Source organism: Sinohyriopsis cumingii, chromosome 1 (genome assembly GCF_028554795.1).
Source record: "Sinohyriopsis cumingii isolate HCF-2022 chromosome 1, ASM2855479v2, whole genome shotgun sequence".
NCBI lineage: Eukaryota > Metazoa > Mollusca > Bivalvia > Unionida > Unionidae > Sinohyriopsis > Sinohyriopsis cumingii.
Genome location: NC_142961.1, coordinates 21546776 through 21570827, shown reverse-complemented (window position 1 = coordinate 21570827; position 24052 = coordinate 21546776). Strand labels below are relative to the sequence as shown.

General features: G+C 33.5%; 1 protein-coding gene across 1 annotated transcript in view; it reads left to right on the top strand.

Annotated features, from left to right (window-relative positions):
* The window catches only part of LOC149806533 (orexin/Hypocretin receptor type 1-like), a 98624-nt gene that overhangs the window by 37462 nt on the left and 37110 nt on the right, over positions 1–24052 (top strand). The window contains exons 2-3 of the mRNA XM_089954207.1: positions 13587–13956; positions 15922–16045. Of these exons, the coding sequence (XP_089810333.1) occupies positions 13587–13956; positions 15922–16045 (494 nt within the window). The remainder of the gene's footprint in view (positions 1–13586; positions 13957–15921; positions 16046–24052) is intronic.

The following is a 24052-nucleotide window of genomic DNA, read 5'->3' as shown; positions in this document are numbered from 1 at the left end:
CTTGTTGAAGCAAACATTATGGTCAAAAAGCATTGGTTACCTGGTCAAAAGTCAAACGCAACGCAAAGAAGGCAATAAAGACACGATTCTAACCACCCCAAAACTGACAAAATTCAAATGTCAATATTAAAGAAATGGGAGTTATTTCAAATTAACGACATCTGCAAGCGTTTACAATAAATATAATCCTATTCCCTTTACCCCTTTCCATAAATCCAACTACTAGTGGTTGTCTGATGGATTCGAAGATATACGTCTATTTTAACTGATTTGTACCCATGCTCTCTGGGTCGCTGTGATACGAAATTGGATTATCAGGGTGTTGGGGGATTCCGAATGATAGAGTAGTAGATTATTCATTAAGCACAGATTGACAGCAGAAATCTGATTGCAAATTCTTGTTATAAGAGTGCGTCCTTTATATTACTGAAATGTCAGGATTCAAGAATAACAAATTTACAAACACACAATTTTGGTTATTTTTGAGAAAAATAAATTATTAGCTCTTTTGGCGCCTTAAGATCGATAACGCCCAGAGCAGCCACGCCCCCCTCCCCCACCCATACCATTAGTAGGTACCCTACTGTTACTGGTATTGGCCTTTTAAAATCCTTGTCATAAATGGCTCGTTTGCGGCATTAAGAGCACATCTTGGAAAGAGCAGTCTGTTTACCATCTACGTTTGACACCAATATTTTTCGCAAAGATGGCCATAACACGTGGCATAGTGAGAAATTAGAGAGCCATCCTTGTATAAGATAACTTTATACATTATAACATTATTTTGTCTTAAAGTCTAGCTAGTAATGTGAACAAAATTCGAACGCAGCAGACTTAATAATCTCAGATACAAATGATTTACCTATACCTATCTCTGCCCTCGATAAAAATGATTTTTCTTTTATGTACATAAACAAAATTGAAACAGATACATTTCCTTGAATTCTTAAACCCAGGAGAGAACCGAATTACATCGCCGTGTATAAATGATTACTGTTTTGAAGTCGAGAGTTTCTATTCAGTCTAAATAATTTTATGTATTGATTGTAAATTGTTTTCACATGTTAGTTATGCACACCTTCAAATAGTGTATACCTAGTTAGAACTTCGTAGCTAAAGCTTCCATTAAACCTTTGATGACATTGCAAATAATGTAAATAATGTAAAAAAATGTAAATAATGAAATGCATATGCTGGAAATATTTCTTTAGCTTAACAATGGCATAATGTCTTGTTTGTCCTTTAAAATGAAGGTTGCTCGAGATCTGTATAATTCATATTTATTGCTCCCTCCGCTTATCTCGACCACCAATTATTATTCATCGGATGCATCAGACTTGAATATTGATTTATAGATAAATCAAGTTCTTATGTGCAAAGGTTTTATGTATTTATTACAAACACGACAGCGGTATCGGAAGTGAAAGCACGACGACATCAACAACTAAAAGATAAAAACGAAGATCACAATAGACTACAGTTAATTAACATTCATTTGGCAATGTTTGTTATTTATAGACGTGACGAATTAGCAAACTGATCTGAATGCTCAATTTGAGAATCTGAGGTGTTCAGTTTAAGCCAGGTGAACATGACTGTGATACAAAATGTTGAGTACAACAGGCCACATCATAGCTGAGAGAGAGAGAGAGAGAGAGAGAGAGAGAGAGAGAGAGAGAGAGAGAGAAAGAGAGAGAGAGAGATGTAGAGAATTACGAGACAGAGAATATTCCAGTTTCAAAAATCAGCGAACGTTAATACTAGATATAGAATGCCTATATTGTACAATGACTCAGGTGAGATCTTTCTTTTAATTTCTTTTAACTTTCTCGGGTATTTTATTTTATTTGTTTTGCATGACAGTATTTGTCACCATAGGTGATGATCTGGGCACGACCCAAAAAAGCAAACTAAGTAAAACGATTGTAACAAACAGCGAAAAACATAGTCCAAGTTGTGCAAGTGCTAAGTTGCCAAACGTTTTTCTTTCAGTCTTTCGTTTCTGTAGTTAAGCGTCTAGTCCCTTTTCTAAATGGAGTCTTCATTTTCTTATCCAGTACTCCAACAAAATTTGCTTATGTTAAATAGGTTCGTTCGTCAACAAATCTATTTGGATTAAAGAGAAATAAGTTGAACAGATATTTACTCCCTGTAAATTTAAACATTTAGCAATGGTTCCAAGCAGCTTGCTACTATAGCTAGTGGTTGTATTGAATTGTAGTAAATTTCTCTATTTTTTCAGTTATCTTTATGTGAACAACTTCTGAATCTGAGGTACTTTCAAATGGTACTTTTGGATTAGGTTATATTAAAAGAAATTTCCTTTATTACCGACGAAAAGCCTCCGATTCTTTGTCCTCTAATGATTTAATTAACGTTTTGGATAGGTTATGTATGCAAAGAATTTAATATTTATCTTTAATCCGTTATACCAACCAACATACCTATATTAGATAAAGGTTCAATACATATAAGAAAAACAGACTGTACGCAATTTTAACTTTCTAATTTCGTCAGGAAATACTGAATCACCTTTATGAGGTAAAATATATTCAGCAAAAGGTGATAAGAAATATTTAAATTTGTAAGTTTAATAAATTTTTTGAGGTGCTGTTTCAGAAAGGATTCAGCAACCATTTCTTTGTTTGATAGTCATAACGAGTGTCAACTCCGCAATACAATAGTTTGCTTGGGGCTCTGTTCATCGCTTGCTGCCTTGGTGCTGCCTTAGGCCCCGCACATCATAGGGCGGGGCCTTCCCCAAAATAGTATAATATACTCATAATGAATATTTAACTATTTAGAAGCCATATACTATAAATAAATTAGCATATTCAATTAAAGATTTATGGTCAAGAGTATGATTCTCTGAAGTGTAGGCTAATCAAGAGTTTCGTAACACTGACATGTTTCCAGCTTTTTTAGTTGTTTTGTTTTTAATTATGTAAATTGGACAATCTTATCCCAAAATGAATGGATTATCTATAGAACAGTAGTCAAGCATTATTAGATATATATTTTTTACCATGACTATTCTTTGAAATATAGAAATTGTTACGAATCCCTGGTCATAAATTAAGTAACAGAAAGAAGCGAAACTAACATGTTCATTAAAATCAACAAATACATTTATTTATCTAAGTGACAAAGTACAGATTTAAGAAAAAATCACAGTTTTGTGAATTAAATCCTAAATATTCTTGCACACGTCCAAAAGTTTAGAGTGTTACAAATAATCTCAATATGGAATGTGCTGATAGGCTGATCATTCTGGAATAGGTACCAACAGTCTATATGTATCGCAATGTTCTAATCCATAATATTTTTTAATGAATTCACCATAATCACGAAGAGTGTTTTAGTCCAACAAGTCAATGATCACTTTGTAATTCCAATGGGTAATAATATATAGTTACGAATATGTTGTCTTAAAATAAGCAACATAAAAGAAGCAAGACCAACAAGTTCAATAAAGTCAGCAAATAAATCTTTACATGAATTCACAATAATACCAAACTAATATTTTTGTTGCCAATGACATTGAGCACTTTGTAATCCCAATGAATATTATTTTTTAAATAAATACTTCTTTCCAAATTAGATCGGTACACAAAAGTAAATAATTCCACATACTGAACCTAAAGAAGGAATGAAGCAGTTTTGTTTACATCAACCTAATATGAAAACCTAAGGCATACTAAAATGACCAGGATGTAGGTAAAATATTCGATTCCAGAACATTGTAAGTTTGTCAAAAGAGTTAAATCTTGAACTCAAATATCAGTATACAACGTTTATTAAAAAAGATAAAATTAAGGTTACTAAGTTTAGAGTATCCTCGCAAAGACTCGATGTTGAAGCTGGTAGAAGGATTAGACCTATAAAGTAATTCGTGGTTCATATTGTTCTAGTTTCAAAATCTATAAAGACAAATGATTTTGTACTTTAACGTTTATTGCATATAGATCGAACAAGTAAAAATATCGAGAAATATTTCAGAGAAATTCCAAATATGTTTACATTTCTAGAACTCATTAATACTCAGAATTCTTTAATTTTGAGAAAAGTCGGTCAGCTACAACCTGTTTAAGCATAGAAATAGCGTCCTATATCCAGTGAATAATTTGCCTGACATCGCTTGAACATGAGTTAAAATTGTATTACATCTGATTCTATCTTCATAATGTTACTCTTAATGACGTAAATATCCCTTTGGCCCTACGATGATATTTTGCAAACTTAGCTGCTTATTATATTGGCATTGATCTGCGAATGCATGCATGTTTAATGTCCTTTCTTGCTATGTTTCTTCGTACGTGGTTTGCTGTTCTATCTGCCATTAATTAATTGAACTTTTGAAATGAATATAAAATCTTCTTTAAATGTTATCGTCACAGTGGTAGTTATTTTCTTTTCGCAGCAATAAAATAACAAATACCATAGCAATAATTGGAATGATGTGGATACAATAGGAAATGTTGACTGTGGTAACGGTAATTTTCATATTTCAATCGCAATCGTTACTACTGCGACTGTAAAATATATTGTTGCAACAGCAAAATATACTGTTGCAATGTTATTTATGTGTATCGCCGTAATGATGCCGTTATAAAAAAAGTACCGTGACAATAATACATTGTAGCGTTGCAACTTCACACATCACAGTTGCATCAACAATATTCTGTGTTGAAACAATATTTAGATAATGTTGCAATAATACCCGGATACAGCTGCAACATTTTGGTAGTTTTAACCCTGGTCTGTTTTGTCCACCATATGCATTCGTAGTATCCTTTAACTAGCCATTGCAATTAGTACTTAGAGATGATGCAAGGGTATGAAAACATCTGCCATTATATCGACAGAATCATTCAGACCGACAACAATGTTTTATTTTGGTTTAAATACCGGTGTCACTGAACCATGGAGTATATAGTTCTCAACTGAGCTGAGACCAAATAACAGAGCTGTGCAATGCATCTAGACGCTATTATCGTAATTCAATGAGATAACTTCTTTTATAGTTTGCAATCTTATATTTTGCTTCCTAAAGTGCCTTATTTGAGAAGATGCTCTAAAAACTCGCGGGTCTATGTTTTGATGAAATTCTTCCGCCAGATGATATCCTGATAATATAATTCCATTCTAGACTCCTGTGCATGAAAGCTTTGCATAGTTTGACGCTGGACTACATCCATTATATATGAAAGCCTTTTACAGTGCTGAATAATTGGTGCAGTCGGTTGAAAATCGCTACTGATGTTTTCATACTTGAAGTTAAGATCGCGAACGCCTCTGTCTTTGGTCATATAGTACTCACGTTTTCAAAATGTGCTTATCAGCCTGGCTCGCCTCAGCGTGTTGCGATATATAGAACATATGCATTTCACTACTTACATTCCCTTATCTCCTTTAGGTCCCAGCAAAAATGGCATCAATCATAAGTTACTTCCCTTGAATAACACTTGACCAAGAACATTTCGCGGAAAAGTAGACTGTTAAACATGTGCTTAGGGATCTGTGTCTTACATTAACTATACAACTCTGGTTATCAAAGTACCACCGTTATAATTAATAATCATCCTGTATACATAACAAAATACAGCCCTTTTAGGCTGAGGAACATTCTCGTTATTTCAAATTGCTGATAATGTTGTCTGGCTTTTGAGACACCTTTCATACGATACCACATTTTATTACAAATTGTCCTACACTCGCTGTTCCACAATTTTTAATACAATCTATGATTTTCTTTGTCTTCATTTCTGTACATCCCGTCATCCCGTCATTCTAAATAAAAAAATGTGTAGGGTGACTAAACTGTACACAACTTAACTCTGATTTGTGCTTTAGTGTAATTTTCCTGTCGTCTGCAAATACGTCAAGATAAATAGTGCCAAACTCATTATTTATTTATTTGGTGGTGAACTCGACCGTTTCATTTTATCTTTATAACTCCATCGATGAGATGGTGCTAAACCATCACCCACACTCCCACCTCCCGAGAAAAGAAACTTACAACGTTAAACTGAATTACTATCAAGGTAATGCAGTGTTTTAAAGTAACAAATTATATCCATGCCTTTCTGGCTGTCACGTGTATCACCATATGATTGCGTCAGTTTTTCATAAAAAGTACAAAGTTTAATTATTGCTGGTTCTGAGGAATACTAACAGAAGAAGTCTAGAATGATTGTATTTTTAAAGAACTGCTTAGTCTTTTCCGAAACAATGCCCCAATATTAATGATCAGATTCTACCGTTTCATAAGAGTCATTTTCCGTCGAAACAATGGAGTCAGAGTAATCTTCCTCACAAAAGAAAAATAACTGGTGCTGAACCTAATAGTTTTTACTTTATATTTATATTTTAATTTAGATGTATGGACTATGCTGTCTGAAATAAAGAATTCTTATCTTATCTTATAGCCATGCGATCTTTTCAGTTGAAGCTTGCTCTCTAGTTTTACTTCACATGATTGGTGTCGAAACAGTCTTTTAATGTCTTGCTTCTAAAGGGATTTTATCATTTGGCTTCTATGCAACCGCAACATTAATATTTAACAATATAATCAGGACAGGCACCCATGCATGGGAATTTGTGCTTAATCAGAAGTCAGATGTCTGTATTTTCAAAAGTGTCATGGAACCCTGACAATTCATTCAAATACTTTTCAATATCAACTCTCGCAAGATCGCATCCCGAATTTATAGCAGATGTGAATTTGTTGACATGCTGCTTGCAAATACTCTTGGTGAGACAAGGTGATGGCTGTTCAATTGATGTACTGCATACTGCCTTCAACCTTGATGCAGCGATACGGTCAGGACTGAGTTTTAGTAGTCAGTTCCACATGAGCAAATTCTTCTTTTGATACACAAATGCTAGATGTTACCTTTTTCACATTGTTTACTAATTTTTCCTTACCCACATCAAAGCAGGTTTGATTTTGTTTTCTCATTCATCACTACAAAGTACTTTTATTCATCGTCGTAGGTATATACTCTGTATAAGGAACAAATGGCTTATTTTTCTTGTCATTTTAATATCTATAAAGAATTTACAGAGTTCGGATGAAGGGACTGGCTATTCGGTGGTCCAATGCGATCTCTTAATCCGTTGTGTTCAATGTGTAACTGGTGTGTTTTTACATGCGTTGTCTATATTGTATTCCTAATTCCACTTTTTATTATCTTGGCAACGGTGAAGTCAATTTCCCTGACAGATCTGTATTCTATTTTTTTGGATTTTTACTGGAAGAAGACATTATCCTTGCTCTTCTGTTACTGTTGTAGTGTTTCTTATGTTTACTGTCGCCTCCAATGTGAAAAGCAAATCTTCAATGACTTCACACCGCACATAAGCCATGCATACAGTTGCAGTTTGCGGCCACTATCATAACAGTTGGTAACAAGATCATCCAAAGATGACGGGATGCTGCTGTCATTGTATGGGAGTGTTACACCTGTAATTAAAGAAATGGAGTTGGCTGGCACATACTTGCTCGCACAAAAAAGTTTGCTACTAGCTTAAGCAGCTCTTTTACCATAATCTGCGATGGATATTGCATAAAATAAACATCACTTATAAAAATACCATACTTTAGCCAAAATAATGATACATGCATTAGTTGGCATATTATTTTAATTCTCGTTATTTTTATACTGGTTGATAGTTATAAATAGCTACTGCATATAGCGTTGAAAACTCAATTTAACAGTCAAATTCTAAACTCTTCAAGTCGTCAATACAATTGCAAATACCGACAAACTGTCTAAATTTTTATCTAAAACACCATGGAGTAGCTGTACTTATACGATCGGTCACCAAACATGTCCATTTTCATCTTACTGTCACCCCCCTTTAGCTTATCCACAATTGGAATAGTTGTGATTCAAGTGATTTGTTTCTTAAAGTCATGCAGAGTATATCTACTTTGACCTGTCACTAAGTAATTAACAATGTCGGGATAATTTACGTCCAGCAATTCCAATAATTCACTGTGCCGTTCTAAAGCTGAAATTTTGAGAAGAAAAAAATCTTTTTCACATCTACATTGTATTCTTTTCGAGTTACTGAGTCACGTATATCGATGTAATCATTGCTTGCCCCTGTGTCGATTTATTGCTTTGACTACCCTTATTGTACGATAAATATGTCGTTTTTGTCAACAAAGTAATCCAGACATATCTTTAAATCTGATATATATTTGATGAAAATATTAAGCTGTACGGTGATGACAATGATTTGATTACTGGAAATGCATTGCACGTAACCTCTCATTAGAGACATGTTGATTGGATCTTTCAAAAGTTTAAAGTTAATACTTTGGACACAGCAGATTCGAAATCTAACATTTATTTATGTTCTACAATATAACAAGTTTCGTTTCCATCTCAAGTATTAATTTATCAGTTGGAATTAATCAAACTATGTGAATCATAAATATTTCATAAATCACCATAAACTCTGGGATTCAATTGGATTTGCAAGAACGGTAGCTTATTTACGACCTCTCCTAATGTTCATTAACATCATCAATCATGACAAAACGCTCATAGCAACGATCAGAACTCGTCGTAGTTTGTTTTATTGAATAAATTTTCAGAATTCTTAAATGAAAGTCAAGTACTATTTATCTAAAATATTAAAAGAGTTTGGAGCTGAGTCAAAACCAGTTGACATATCGGGTAATATTCAAAAGAAGGATTGTTGAGATCGGTTACTTTTTCTTCCTTTTCTTTGAAAGAAATTAAGCTTAAGTGCATGTTTAGACGATATCAACATTTTGTCATATGGCATACGTTTAAATAAAAGACCGTTTGACGATATGCAGTAGCGCATATCCTCGAGCACGCAATTGTTAATGCAACTTAAAATTCAAATTAAGGTCAAAGCTAATCAATGCAAAGTCTACGGATGCTGTCGAACAAATTGGGAGGATCAGTATGTCACAGGGGTACATAGCAGTCATATAATAGCAAGCTGGTCTTCTTTTCTAGAAATCACAAATTGCATATCCAAGTGCTATCATCCTGGCAAATAGCGCTGTAAATAATTGTGGGAAAATCAATAACGTATCGTTATATAAATGAACGGTTATATCTTAGCATTCGGCTGGAGCAGCTGCTTGATGGAACATTTGTTTTGAATAACAAAAACTGTTAGTTGTTATTCACGCCAATGTTATTAAGCACGTCTGAAAGAGGAATATGTATAAAGTTAGGCTGCGTGCATGTGCAACAAGCACTGTGGAAAGAACACTGTCATACCTCTATGCTACTTTCATGTATTGTAAACGCAGTTTCTTGATATGTGATATTTGGGAAACAACTTGCTGAGTAAAAGAGACAGCTGATCGAAATGGCTATGTAAGCTACAGAAATGAACGTGAACTAGTCAAAATTACACTAATTAGCAGTTACTAAACAAGGGCAAATGAATTTCACCACAAGACAACAATAACTTCTAAGTGCAATGAACTTAGATTTATATATTTATTCCTGTAGAAATAGTCATGTAAAATTGTGTAACCGTAACGCTTTGTGCGGTTTCTGTTTGTCATGTCTGTGTTTTACATTTGCCTTTGATCAAGATTCATTTAGAGCCAAAAGCGCTTAAGCTATTTAAAAACTAGTTTTACACTGTTTATTGTCGGTTCATTTCATTTATCTTAATCAATGTCTAACATACTCAATCCATGATGGAGCCGTTTGTACTGGAAATAACTGTTATTCGCTGCATGATTTGTAGGGTTAAACAGTGATCATTAAATTTTATTTTAAAAATAGCTAAGAAACACAAGGGCTTTATTCCGAAAAGGTAGGATAATCAGTGAGGTAAACATGAGAAATTGTTTTCTTTAAAAACAAATCCTGTGTAAAGTACGAAACTGTAGAACTACATTTCAAGATGGCCTACAGGAAATCCTAATGGAGGTATTGACACCGACATTTGTAGATAATCTAATGTTGTTTCCGGTCTAACGACGCCAGAGTAGATATGTTCTGAGTGATATGTAATATGAAATATTTATTAAAATTGTATCAAAATAAACCGTGCCTACGCAATCTGAAAAAGTACGAATTTATCCAATAATTGCGTGCGAGGCAGTAAAGCCCTTTTTCAATTTCTGCGGAGGAAAACTGTCCTGATTGTTAATGATCGCAAACAGTCTTGCTGGAAAGAAAGTAATAACATTAAACCACAGTCAGAAATGTGGTGCTAGCAGATGAAATATTCAGTTTAATCGGACCATAGTAAAGGTCCCTTGTCAGAATTCCTAATTCTAGTAATTTAGATTTGATTTGAAAATTAAACTTTGAACATCTGCGAAATATTTTAAATGCCTTGACTGGCACATATACAAATTCTAGTTTAATCATTGTATATACTGCCAAAATTAGCGAATCCTGAACTAGTCTCACAATTAAATCAGGGAAAATCGATCTTTGATTAGTTAATACTAGGGAGTAAGCCAGTATAAATTATGGATTGTTTAAATATTGTTCTTGTCTTGTACATGTTGAAATATTTAAATCAAAATCGACCTACTCTGTCTGTTAAGCAACAACATGTTACCCTTTTTCGACAATATTAATAACCGGATATGACTGTTAAGGATTTTTCAGATTAGTAAGCATTGGCTAAATTATTTACAGCTTTTAAGCCTGAACAGAACTGCAGTATTTAGTTCTGTCTGGAACAATTAACCGATGTGGTGTCTCATATTGAAACTTAGCAAAATCTTTAAATACGATTTGCAGTGTTTAACCTGTTTGCCTTCTTTCTCTTTTTGGCAAGCCTTAATCAATGATATTGTCCACTTGTGCCATGAGCTCTCATATTCTTGAAAATCAAATTCAACAAAACCTTGAGAATCTGCAACATATAATATTTTTTGAATTAAGGTTAGAATTTGTATTCATAAGACCGTGTGTTTTGGGTTTTTATTCTGAGCTTGAGTTTCATGAACAAGAAGTGTAGTGTATTATTTGTCAAGACCGTACAACCACATACCAACATATCTGAATAAATTGAACTTGTTAATATGCAAAAACGTAGAATCATCGTTATGAAGAAAAGGAAGATAAGATATAAGAAAAAAAAATTCATCGATCAAGCTGTATCATGACATAAACAACTTTTGGTTGTGATTTTATATAGAGTTGTCTCCATTATATCCTATGATTTTCATCGATCTTGATTTGAACACAAATATCCAGGGAGCATAGATCTACAGAGAATCACAATGGTACCCTATTCTTACGCTGACATGGGTTTTACACTCTTTGCTAAGGTAAATGTATATCAAAGATAGAAGGATTATATCAAGATTATTTTAAAAATGGATGATACTATGGAGACATAACACATCTGTAGGTGACAACCCTCCATAAAACACGAGATATTTCTTAAAGAAAATGGAGCCGTGTTATCGGCGTGCTTGTAATGGATTTTTTATTGTTCGCACAATATAAAAATTTAATCAGCGCTGTTTTACGGTCAACAAGGATAGTGCCCTACGAAACTTCTCGTCAACAGCCATGAGTGTACAAGTAATTAGAAACTAGTCAGAACAAGAACATCTTAGGTACGTTTCTGTCTAATAACACATACCGAAGTATTTGATTGGGCGACCAGCAGTGAGTTTAAACGCACTATTGACAGTCGAAGCAGCTTCACCGCCAGTCCAATTAAGCCTATACAAATTCAAGAGCCTCTTTAATGAGGCTGGCACATTTTTCAGATGCTGACTTTTATTGTCAATGACGCACATTTATTACTGGATCAAAGTAACTTATGACATGATAAATATAGTTGTTCTAATAAATTAAACGTGGCATAAATGCAATCAAATATAACAAGAGCAAATTCACTCAGGGTCACAATTACTTCTTGAAATAAACATATGAGTATATGCAGACAGAAATGTTTTTGCTTTTCTTGTACTGTTTCATGTCAGTTCCTTCGTTGTTTCTTTCTCGCATTCGTGATAACCGTCCAATGGCGCAATAAAACGGAACTGGCTCAGGACGGATTTAGTCATTATCAGTGAGGGCTTTCTTACTCTAAGGCACACTGTCAAGTGATTATTTATTTGAATCTTTATCTGGATGGAAGGCTAACACAGAATCAGTGTAGCCACGAGATCTATCTACTAAAGTTTATATAACCAATGTTTGTTAAGTCTCTAATGACCGAAATGTTGCCTAAAATGTTTTATATGGCGTTATAAAAAAATAAATACATCATACGTTATCACCCGTGTCTGAACATTTTGGTTCACAGTTCCCTTCTCTGCGAAGTAAATCATCTCGATCTCGAAATCCATACTTGATCAGGAAATGCACATATGTACCGTACACAAAGTCTTCTGTACGTACATCCTCTTTATTTACCTGTATAGTGCATATAACTATTGTTTGGAATATAATTTTTCGCTATGTTTATAAAACCTATATCGGAAAAAAACTCGTTAGCTTTTTTGCTAGGTTTTAATCCAAATTACCTCTTATAATTAAATGTTGCAGCCATAAAATAGTTCTAAACAAACTAACACCATGCAGGAAACATTGTGTTAAAAGTAATAATCCAGTTAGCAGGCAGAAATAAATAGTTTATGAATACTTCTCGTACCACTTTAATTTTTCATCTATTCCTCTAGAAAAAAATAAACAAGAACACCTAAATAGTTTAGAAAGAACAGTTCTTTTACTCTGTGCCATTAAAAATATTTTTTTATAAGCTATTAGCATTACTTAAAAGACTCAAGTAATGAAACGGCATTAAACATAACGGTTATAACGATAAGCGTCGTATAAGGTTAGATTTACTTGTACAATTACCCAAGCTCTCCAAGAAAATACTCTGAGTATGTCAAGGATATAATTAAGGAATGTTGTTGAATAAAACAGCCCCCCGCCCCGATAAATATATCTTCCCCCTTTTTCGCTATTGATCCCAGCTACACCACCCGACTGAAAACAATCTATTAAAACATTCTGGAAACAAATGTCAGGTCACTGTCTTCAAACATTTTCCAGTAACAATTTAAACAATTTTTAGCAAGCCGACGTAAGAAGCATTTAGAAAAGTTAAAATAGCAACGTGTTACTTAGAAAAACGTAACGTTTTAGGTTCAATCTACCGAAAAGGAACTACTCTGGTATTTGTGCACAGATGTTGTGGGTTTCGCCAATATTTTTAATAAGTGGTAAATATTAGTGCTTTTATTTATTTCTTGAGATGGGTTAATATTGTATAATTATTTATACTTTTAAGAATGGAACATTATATTTAACAGGAAGCTTAAATCTCGAATCTATTTTCAAAATTCGTGACTTCCCCGCGATTCACTGGGTTGATGTAAGTTATTTTTTTTTATTATACTTGACATATATTCAGTCAGAACCAGATGTTCTTTGAATGTATTACATTAATTAGTCATGGTTATCACTTCAGGAAGAAAGTTAAAACTTTTCGAAAAGATAAATCGCAAAAATGTTATTTATTCCTCCTTGCTATGCACTAACATGCTATCTCATATACTATTTCAACCTGATTATGTCGGTTTTCTTTTTCAGCACGTGTCGGTATTTGTCTCAGTGTCAACGCTGACCGCCATCTCAGTGGAACGCTATATGGCCATCTGTCATCCATTAACCTTCAGAGGGACAAAGTTCAAAACGAGACTGGCTCTTATCATTATTTGGATCATCTCACTCTCGGCTGCCGTGCCAGAGCTCCACATCATGGTCATCCTCCATGACGATGTCATACCTGCGTCCTTGAACCCCTTGTTGTCAAGCTGCATCCCCGGAGATGCTAATATGGAGCTCCAGTACCAGATTACTATCACTGTCGTCTTTTATATATTTCCTCTCAGCATTTCGGCCTTCGCTTATATTAAGGTCGCACGTTGTTTATGGTCAAGCAGTGAAATGGTTAACCTCAGTAAGTTTTTGTTTCGTTTTTGTTTTAACCACAACAATCTAAGTTATATCCAAGACTATATGAACTGCAAATACCGCTCGAAAGAGTGTTGCAGTATAAATGTATTGACTTACATAACGTTATCGGTTGTTTATTAACGTAGATCTTTGGATAGCAGCAGGTCTATATGTATGTATGTCTGCAGATTGGTAAGTAATTACGTATATGTGTATATAGTGTGTATATATGATTGCATTAATACATGTATGAATATTGCTTGTGGAGCACTTTTGAATCCTGGCACGTTCTGAAAACAACCAGTATCCCAAACTGATGCTACCTGCAAATCGCCTGAATTTGTATGGTTTCAGTGGTAACATTCTGGAAATCATTATATTTTGCAGGTTGCACTTACACTTCATCAACAATGTTGGCTGTTATTTCAGTTTAACCTTAAGAGCTGCATGCCAGATTCTAGCTGGCACATACATTTATGCAAAATAAAGAGCTTTATCGGAAATAATTTGTCATCGTATGGTTATTTGCCTGCTTCAATCGGGAAAGAAGTCAATTATGATCACGAGGACTTTATTATCAAATTATTGCTCGTTTCCCTGATGTGAATGTCATGCATTCAGTGATGATAGGGATAAGTGTTTGAATTGGAAAGCTTCATGGACCCCTCCAATGCTGAAATAACGAATCCTTCTTAGATAATTATTGTTTCTTTCAATAATTAATCATTAGCTAATCCTGAGTTATTTTCGATCGGCTGCACTTTCTCAAACCATCGTAGCTCTTTTCTCGTGAAAATAATATTTTAATCGATTAAGTGATCTATTCGAAATCAAAATTGTCTTCAGAATTTGCGTCAATTGCATCTTATTCATTCCCCCGTCCATGCCTATTGAAAGTTAGGGGACTTGTATGTGATAGATTAAGAAGCATACGTGATATCCCTGTGTCATGCACTGATTCCCTTTAATTAAATAGGTGTGTTAAAATTCACATTCGTCAAAGGAGAACGTGCTTTAAATAGTTTTGCGATTTTGTTTGAAATAAATGTAAAATTCTTAGCAATGACATTGCATCAATATCTATATTATTCATTCCAGTGGTAAATGCATTAAGCAAAACTATTATTTCAGCACATATTCATTATGTAACTGTTGCGTATATCAGCAATGAAAAAATGTAGACTGGTTCAAAACTTGAACGATTTAGCATTTACTTTAACATAGCAACAACCTTAAATTTACAGCATTGGGTAAACATTCCAATTGAAACATTATTTCCGCCATTTTATGGAAACTTGAGAGGGGGTACATGTCGTGAAATAAAACTAATCTATCTTTAAGAGCTTTTTATCAGCTTAGGAATGTGTAATTAGCAAATTCTAGAATCATATTTAAATTTTTCGCTCTTCGTTTTGTTTTTCTAAATATCTTTTCACAACGTATTTGAGTGGTCGTGCGCAGCAAATTCTGCTTGAATAAAAAATAATGTCCAACCTACCCATTTTGTCTACATTATATAAGTGCAATCTTGCAGAATAGAATCACGGGTATTAAATTTTTTTTTTTACAACGTAACGTTTGCGAGTTAATCGACTTGAGATCTTGCGCATTGTAAATTCCTCGGAAGATCAGGCTTCTTGATGGGGTGGGATATAGCTGACATTAGTTCCCTAAGTGTCTGTGTATATATCAAGAACTGGCGCACGTTCGATATAGACATAGTTATTTACATCGATGGTGTAAATTTGATATGAACGGTTTGAACCGTTAATACTATACGTGAAAGTTGAATGTATAAGTAATGTCGCTGGTCGACTAGGCTATAGTGAATATTTGAAGGGAAAACCCAATACAAAGGTTAAACTGCCAGGTGATTCTGAATATTCAGCCATGTCCCTTTGTTTGAATCATCATAAACACTAATGCAGTTAATTTTCAGTTAACGTAGTTATGCGCATCTTTTTTTCAGATATGCGTGGTAACTCGGCAATCACTCAGTTAAGGGCCCGGCAGCGAACAGCCAAGATGTTGATAGTCGTCGTAATCGTATTTTGCCTATGTTACCTTCCCGTTTACACTCTCAACATCTTCAGGTATGGATCCATAACTTTTAAACTGAACTTCTAACATCTGTAAAGATAATGTTTTCTTTTGCATTTGCAACTTGTACATCCTTAGTTATATCCGGATAATTTTATTTACCATTTCCATTTACATCCCTGGATCATCCTCAAATTGTTTACAAGGCTTAAAGACAAACCCATTGATATAAAGTTGTTGATAATGTTTTTTACATAGCCATATTTAACATACACATTGAACACTTGTCGTTAATGTATACAGTAAACCACCAACGTTGATTTCTAAACTAATATTGCTGATGCTTCTACGGTGGTTTAGCACAAAAAAGCCAGTTTCCCGACATATTTGTATAATTAACTTTCAATATACCACTGCTTCGATTTCGCATATTTGTAAGATGCGAAAGGTACGATCAAGCTGGACCCACACGCTGTGTGTGTGTGTGTGTGGGGGGGGGGTAGCCTAATATTTTGGAGTTTGTTGAAAAAAGATGATAATGAAAACAGATTATTTAAAGAATTAATCTGATTTCAAAAATGAACCTGTATTGTTCTATGAATATTTGAAATAATTTCTTAAGTGATACAGAAATTAGATTTTGGGGCCATGTCCTAATTTCGTACTGGCCCACACAACACTATAATTGCTGCTCTCTCTCTCTCTCTCTCTCTCTCTCTCATACATACATACATGGATGGGGTTGTTAACTATTTATTATAAGCTTCGGGCAAGAGTACCAGACATTGTTATTTCTTATAACTTCGTATGGCAAATTAATTTTATTTTTTTCACTAAGGAATTAACCGTCAAATGAGAGATACCATAGCTATGCATGTTCTGTCGGGAACTACTCAAAATGTTGGAGGGGGTATTTACGCAGGTTGTGTGCAGTCGCTCTCTAAAGTTATGTTCTTCCGTGTGAGAGACCGGTATAAGGTGATATTGTTTGGATTGGGAACATGCACTCTGGAGAGATTGTTAGCATACCTTTCTGCTAGTTTACTTACTGTGCCTGAATTTCATTACACGTGATAATACTGCAAAGTATGTACTATCTAAAGCAGGCATCTGCTAAAATAGCTGCTATGATGTTCTCGATAAATGTACCGGAACTAGTCCTGAGTTCGTTAGAGTTAGAAACTTTTAAAATAAGGAAAAGTAAATTTGCAAGAGTAGACAATACCAATTTCTAAAAGTGCAATGGATGAATTGTAAAATTACTAAAAGTAAACAAAAGTTCTCGGTTCTTTTCTTCAATGCACCTTTAAAGTCCAGGAAGCAGTCGTTTCTAGGGCTTACATCTAAAGTAAGGTCAAGCTTTGCACTCTATAACCCAAATTACACCTGTCAATCATACACCAAAATAAAGGAAATATTTTGACAATACCTAAGACATACACGTTTTGTTTTTTTAAATAACCAGGATGAACAGTGAAGAAAAACAAAGAAATTGCTTGTCTGTAAAGTGCAAAATGGTCGAAAGGAACCTGGAATCGGTGGTTAAATTTGAATCGTATGATATCATGACACAATTGGCTTTGACGTTACAGTCATTACGATGTCATTGTTTAGTCAGATCTTTTTCTATGACGGTTGTTGTAGTGTAATCCTTAGTTCAAATTGAAAACATCTGTACAACAGTTTTCTAATTTTCTACTGGGGAACGTAATAGTTTGTCAAGACTTGAATAATAATTAAATAATACGTGATTAACAGCGATAATGTTTGATAATTTATTCCTGCGCTTATCTGGAACGTCAGTGATCAAGGGTACGATTGAACTTTGAAATGTAATCGTTTTGCTCATATGTATTAGTCTACATATAGTGATCAAAAAATAACTTTATTGTATGATTTCTCTCTTGTAATGTCACTCTGAGTTGGTGGCTTAAATACAAACGATATCGATAATCGATTATAACTGATAATCGATTATAACTATGCCAGAGAATGTTTCAACTCCATGCTAAATGCAATGCATTCTGGTACGATGTGCAAAGGTTTTGTTCATAACTGGAGAAGCTTTAAATCTTTAACCGGACACGTGCGCCTTTGTTACGGCCCACATTCTCATGTATACATTTCGTACTGTGATTGGTTCACAGGAATGTAAATGCGGTTTACTGTTACTCTCGTTTATTTTACTATACAACATCTATAGCGACAGGTAACGTTGCATCTGTTCCTTTTTGGTTCAAATCACTCGTGAGTAGTGCTGCCTATGACTTTTCTCTTAGGACTTGTTTTTTAGATCTAAATTATTAAATGACCCAAGATAACTTTGCATGAAGAAATGAAATACTTGTCCGGTTAACTTTTAAGGTACATGCAGCTTAAAATGCAGGAAATTCACATCCTGGTCCAATATAAGCAAATACATGATATGTTAGAACATAAGTGATACGATATCATATTGAAATAAAAGTAAAGCCATCGAGCAATTAGGTGAAAATCAAAATTCCAGTATTGCAATTACATCTAGTTATCTAAAATTCATGGACAAGTCATACTCGAGGGCATTTGTACCCAAAGTAAAATTTACTAAAACAATCAGCGAACATAAAAGAAAATAATATTGAAATACTGGACACATTATAAAGTATTGAATTTCCTTAGAGAGGTGATACAAATATTTAATGATTTTCACATAAAAGTAACATTCGTAGGATCTCGGGATAATGTCCAGTTGTTGACAAGTTGTGGTGGGGTCAGTATGTGGTCACTGATCGTTATGTGGTAGAAAACAATTCTAAACAACGAAGGTGCTAATTTGATGATTTCAAACATTAAAAGGTATATCTTCCAATGTTTCAGATATGTTGTGATGTTATTTGATTTGGATTTTTAACGTAGCTTTAACAATTTTTCAGTCAAATTGCTACAATGTCAGCAGTGTGGCAGTTTATAGTGATGTCTACCACTGGGGCAACATGCCGCAGACATGTAGCATGGTGTCCCACCCAGTCACATTACTCTGACACCAGGCCTACCAGTCCTAACACTAACCTCTTAATGCTGAGCGCCAAGCGAGGCAGCATGTTAGTGCCATTTTTGTAAGTCTTTGGCATGACTCGGTCGGGGATTGAACCTACGACCACCCGCAACAGAGGCAGACGCTCTAACCACTAGGCCAATTGAGCGGTCCAACGTTTCAGAATATATATATATATATATATATATATATATATATATATATATATATATATATATATATATATATATATATATATATATATATATATATATATCAACAACAGCTATGAAAACAATTGATTGAAAACAGTTATGTCAAAGGTAGGAATTTAATTATGTCTTTATTGTGGTTAAATACACACAATTCATCTGCTCACCAATACAAACAAATCATAGCCACTGTGGAAGGTCTACCAAACATGGTAAATTCTTCGAGTTTTCAATGTAATTGTATCTGGCTTGATTTAAGGAGTAAACGCAATAACAAAATGAATGTCCATTTATATAAATAAACTAAATTAGTTACTGCACATGGAAGTATGCACTGCAGCTCAACAGAAAAGAAAATGTAGATGTAAAAAATGTATTTCTTTCTTTCTTTATTTTTCCATACTTAATAAGGTGATACATTTTGCGCTATTCTTAACTGTAGGCCTCAACACATTTAGGGTAAATACAACATAGATCAAACTTTTCAGTTCAAATTAATCCAATTTATAGACTGGTAAAAATGAAAAAAATATAATCACATGCATTGTATTATATTTCATACAATGATACATCTAAATTCTTCCACGAACACACATTTTCATGATAAAAAATACCCGCAAACACACTAACACACATAAAGCTCTTCTTGCATTAATTCACATTTTTCTCTCAAACTTATATGCATTGCATTAATAATATGAATCATTTCATACTACTACTACTATTAACACTACTACTACTACTACTACTACTACTACTACTACTAATAATAATAATAATAATGATAAGAAGAAGAAGAAGAAGAAGAAGAAGAAAGAAGAAGAAGAATGTATTTATTCTTAATACATGCCACTGGCCCATGATACATATGCATAAAGCATGCGGTACAAAACAATGTTATAGTGCGTAACAAAAGTAACATCGTATCTATTGGAAGTGATACACATGAAAGTAATCGTTTTTGCCTTTTTCTGTTTGGGTGAGATATAAGTATATATTACACAGTAATCACTCAAACGAACTTACGTTAATCCCTATAACCTGCATGGTGCTAGTTTGGGGATATTTTTTTATCCTGCAGGAGTCGTTGATAAAAAGGTTTATCTAATCTGTAAGGCTTTTAAAATAAACATTGCTAAATTAGTAAACAGAATTTTACCAGCATCATTTTGTATAATATACAAACACTTTTCATAAGATGGATTTTTATATACAAAGGTGGGTAAATCATTTATTCGTATTCCCGATATTGCAGACAAGCAGTAATAAAATGTAATTCATTGCTTATGTTAATGTTACAGATTTGACACAATCTTTCCTCATATCTTCCAGTGTTACCTATGATTGGTAAGTTCCCCACTTTAAGCATATTGATCGTATAACATAAATCTCCCAAAATTCTAGATATTGCTGACAGCTGAATTATACTATCAATGACCTATAGCCGAGCAATTTTTCCATCGATTTGATCTCATCCTGCAGCTTTTGCCTTAAATATGTTCACATCTCTAGCTGAATAATCTAAGAAATGCATTTTCATCATGTATGCCCTGAGTACACCAAACTATGCCAAATCCAAATTTAAATATAAGCTTTCTAACATTTTTAGCATCCAATCACAACCCCCCCCCCCCGTCTAAATTGTAAATTGTAGCATTGTTTAGGATATATGTCTTCTGACATTTTAGTACTCTAGGCCAATATTTTAAAATATGTTTATATCTTATACACTGCATACTAATTCTTCCTAATTCGTTATTTACGAATGCATTGGGGTAGACTTAGATGTACCAAGAATATATTTACAACGTGACAAATGAGCTTTTTCAATAACTTTGGCATCTTAAATACCCAACCTCAGCCCCATAGTTAAGGATGGGAGCTATCTTTGCGTCAAACAGACGAAGCAATGCAGTTACGGGTAATCTGCCAAATGTTGTAAACCTTTGCTTTAATATATGCACAGCCTTCAGCGCCTGCAACTATATAATTGTCTTTCACATATACCAATATATTTTTGAAGACACTGCGCATCCTAAATTTTTATATGATTCAGTCTTTACATCTGTATGGCCATAGTACCACTTTTTGTAATTTCTGAGATCGAAACCTCAGCGTAATACAAGCAGTCTTCTTTTTCCATATTCACTTTTTATTTTCACTCAAGGCAATATGTATGCATCCTGTTGAGCATATTTTGCAAATGGTGAGCAGAAACGAAAAAGACAATTTAGTCGTCGGCATACAACAGTAAAAATAGTTCGAAGGTTTCCACTTACACTCCCCTGTTTCTTTCAGGTAAATGGGTTTTAAATCGTTCAAAAATAAAGAAAAGAGTAAAGGCGATAAAACAACCTTGGCGTACGCCCAAAGTGCAATTAAACAAATTGGTAAAAATGTTGTTGGACTGAACACATGCCTTTTGATCATTATATAATACGTTTCTCGTCTTTAATCGTCCAGATTGTCATATGTTGTTTTTTTTCTCCATCAGCCTGAAATTTTCGATCTATATAATAACGGAGAGTAAATAACTCTGAATAGTACTGATACCATCCCCTATTATTTATGTTGTCTACCCAAGGTTGTTTTTGAAAATTTTAAGTGTCGCCAGAAACGTTTCAAATTTTCCTTTAAAAATACTTTTTCAAGACTCGCCATTCTCTTTGTTTTGAAAAGGCTGCGTTTATGCATGATTACTGTTTGCACATATTTCTGAGGTACTTGCATAAAGTCACGTTTTCTATCCTGATACTGTTTCTGAAGTTCCTAAGTGCATCAAGTGGGAGGTGCTTTCCTGGTTTACCATCTGCATCATACCAGGGGTTCGTTTGGCCGAAACTCGATCAGTTCTTTTACTGATATTATCTTGATTTATTTACATAATCTTTGCTGATTCGCAAATTCTCTTCAAAACATAATTTAATAGTGTCGATTTGATCAAGCTCTATTAATGAGAGTATATTTCGAGATTTTGCTATCAGCGAAAAACAAATGTATATATATATATATATATATATATATATATATATATATATATATATATATATATATATATGGGATGTCTTGTAGACAAGTCAAATTTCCAATGTCTTTATCACACCCTCATCTGTCAATCCAAATTTCATGTAGATGATTAAATAAGTACTCATCACAGTGATTGCACTTTATCAATCCAAGTTAGCACCCGCACCCACCCCCACCCCTACCATATACATTCCCGATGTAGGCTATATCCCTCTTCATTACGTTATTACTATCATATATATGACAGTCGTGTATCATGGCATTATAGGCTTTAAACTCTACAACAGTAATAAATGTGTAATATAAGCCCACTATAATGTGCTAAGTTTCAGTTATGGTAAACAAGTCTTCTTCTGCCTGTATTGACGAGTGTTCGGGTGACGTTATATATTGGACCAAAAAGCAGGTCTTTTTGATGGGTTTGCACCTACAAGAAAAACTCTTTATCTCTGACATTTATATACTTCCTGACATTATTTATCTCCATTTTATCCTTAGCTCATGTGTCGACCAGTGCATTATATCAAGATCAAGCATAAAACTAATCAATATGGCAATCCGCACTAGACTGTTCATAATAATAATAATAATAATAATAATAATAATAATATAAAAAATCAACAACAACAATAATAATAACAATAATGATAGTAATAATAATAATAATATTTTAAAAAATCAACAACAGCAATAATAATAATAATAATAGTAATGATAGTAATAATAATAATAATAACAACAATAATAATAATAATAATAATAATAATAATATAAAAATCAACAACAACAATAATAATAACAATAATGATAGTAATAATAATAATAATATTTTAAAAAATCAACAACAGCAATAATAATAATAGTAATGATAGTAATAATAATAATAATAATAATAATATTAATAATAACAACAACAACAATAACAACAACAACAACAATAATAATAATAATAATAATAATAATAATAATAATAATAATGAGAAGAGGAAAAAATTGATTTCATCATGGATTAGCCTGGTTAACATAAGGAATAAGACAACCAATTGAAATCCTAAAAACTTAGTTTGTTAGATCACTAATGCTGTGATCGATACATTAGCTGATGGTAAAGATAAGAAATCAAACGTTCCCATTTTCTGAAAATATTTCTCAACATCATTGAATGTATTTCAAAATAACGTGTATCGCTCTTGCCTTTTTTATAATAGATTTGCATGTCTAGAAAATATCCAGATGAGACATGTGCGTGTACAGTGGATATTATAGACAAGGAAAATAAATAATAAAACCTTCTACATATTCACGAACACTTTAATTGTCACCACCTTTGAGAAAGGAAGCAGTACCTTTCGGTTATATTGAAATCTAAGATATAATTGTTCTGTTATCTCACCTGAGATAGAAAGACACCCATCCGTGGTAAAATCAAATAAACATTTGAGAAAACAAATTAGAATTTGGGGAAATAAGTCATAATTGACGCTAATTAATTTTAATTTACGAAAGTAAGATATCAACGCAAAAAGAGAATGATCATCCACTATTTTTCCATCGTTTTACAGTTTTCCGATTACATAATCCAGATTTAGGGGGAAAAAGTGGAACAATGCAATATATTGGATCGACTTTAGATAATAACTTCATGTATTTCTTCCATAATCTTTAATAATTGCAATCGTCCACTTTGAAAACCAAGAAGTGTACCCATATATTCGTGTTCTCAAAAGGTTCAAAATCATTACAAACTATTTTGATGAAAAAAGGTTATTAATTGCGCTGTTGTTAAAATGAATTGAAAAGCATTTCGC